The following is a 1,805-nucleotide window of genomic DNA, read 5'->3' on the forward strand; positions in this document are numbered from 1 at the left end:
CCTCTCAAACGAAGGGAAAACACTAAAGAGCTATTATTTTTTATGCTGTAAGAAGAGAGGGGAAGAGGATCACCGAGTTGTTTACCTTGAAATATAAGTCTCTGTAGGGCAGAGGGGATCCCGAATCGGCGTTCCAGATTTACCTTGATATTTTTCACCAGATCTGAAGGGTATACCCATTGCAGAATGGTCTTGCGTGAGATCTATGTGATTTGAACCTGAAAGGGGGCAGAGAAATTTTCAAGAGCTTTCTAGAGCGACAGAGGGCTAGAGTCTTTTGGGTCTCCTATCTCCTGGCGAACTGGAGGCGGGGGGGGAGGAAAAAGCTTCTGCCGATGGAAGCTATCGCTCCAGCCCAGATCCGCTGCAGAGGATAGGGCTGCGGATCTGTAGAGAGGCCGAATGATCATTTGCGTCAGACCAACCCCTGCCTCGCTGCCTTTTTGGAGTGTTTGTGCGGTACAGATGACGAACTGCGAGCCGTTAGTGTTAGGGCCGGCGATGGCCATGGAGAGGATGCCAGGCCCCGTGTGCTTCTTTACAAAGTTCTCATCGGCAAACTTCTCGCCGTAGATCGACTCTCCACTAGTACCGTTGCCCCTTGTGAAGTCACCGCCCTGGCACATGAACCCTGGGATCACGCAGTGGAACGACGAACCCTTGGAGTGCAGAGGCTTGCCTGAGCGGCCGGGGCCATTCTCGCCGGTACAAAACGCGCAGAAGTTCTCAGCCGTCTTCGGCACCACATCCGCATAGAGCTCCATCACGATCCGACCGGCTGGGGCACCGCCGACCTTCATATCCAAGAAAACCTTTGGGATCGGCATCCTGAGTTCTGCGACGCACCGATAAGTCGAGATCCCACCACAGTGTAAGATATGGGTTTTCCGTATTTATGCATTTAATATTGATATTCGTTATTTATTCATTTTAAATTAATAAAAATGCTTATTATTAACTTAATAATTATTTTTTTAATGCTTTGGTATTTTTTATATTTTTTTGTTCAGTTTTATTTGAAGAATTTGTTGGGATTCTGCCTAATTTTTCATGGCTCTTTAAGGATGTTCATTGCATTTGTGCATTCAAAAAAAATTTGGTAAGGAAAAACCACATAAAAATGTGTTTATAAAATAGTCATGGAAATATTAAACACAAATGGCTCTGGAGGATGTGGAGAAAACTATGATTGTTCATATATGTTTTGAAGTGGAGAAATGAAGATGATTAAGTTAAAATTGTTAATATGTAGAAGTTAATTATAATAAAAACTTGAAAAGGGAAGATCTACAAAACAATGTATTTATAAATACCAATATAAATAAAAATGAAATAAGATGCACAAATATTAGGTTGGTGATACAATGATACAAGTTCAATTTTGTTTCCTTATTTGGTGGGAGCCAAGCTAAAAGGTTGGTAAAATACCCAAATCGGGTCAAGAGATTTTTCAAAAAAGGAAAATATTTTCGAAATGTGTATAAACATAAGAATAGTTCATTTTTCATGTAAAGACATGTATTTAAATTCTATGGAGTTTTTAAGTTGTCATGAACTTTTGATGAGCTAGCACTCTTACCTATGTGGCATCCTATAAAATAGACAAACACTAACCTTGGCTGATGAATAGTTTTATAGACTTGGGACGAGTTTCCAAAGAATCTTCATTCTTCTAGAAGATATTTTGTCCAATGGTTAGATATATATCCATGTATATTTAGAGAGGAAATCAATTTAGAACGGAAACTTGGGATTACAACTCAAATAACGCAAGAGTAGAGCTCGAGTAGTCTGTAAAAAGGAGC

The 1,805-nt window shown here is 40.3% G+C and overlaps 1 protein-coding gene across 1 annotated transcript; it reads right to left on the reverse strand.

Annotated features, from left to right (window-relative positions):
- Positions 1–251: 251 nt before the first annotated feature.
- On the reverse strand, positions 252–827 carry LOC149188973 (peptidyl-prolyl cis-trans isomerase-like). The gene has a single exon (XM_089410093.1). It carries the CDS (start codon positions 825–827, stop codon positions 252–254), a length of 576 nt encoding a protein of 191 aa, XP_089266219.1.
- Between the last annotated feature and the right edge of the window lie 978 nt (positions 828–1,805).

The sequence above is a fragment of the Pinus tabuliformis genome, chromosome 3_1 (genome assembly GCF_031772625.1).
Source record: "Pinus tabuliformis cultivar Carrire ecotype Pingquan chromosome 3_1, CPIR1, whole genome shotgun sequence".
Taxonomy (NCBI): domain Eukaryota; kingdom Viridiplantae; phylum Streptophyta; class Pinopsida; order Pinales; family Pinaceae; genus Pinus; species Pinus tabuliformis.

Excerpts from the sequence above, each read along its gene's own strand:
- LOC149188973 (XM_089410093.1), bottom strand. The coding sequence starts at position 827 with ATGCCGATCCCAAAGGTTTTCTTGGATATGAAGGTCGGCGGTGCCCCA.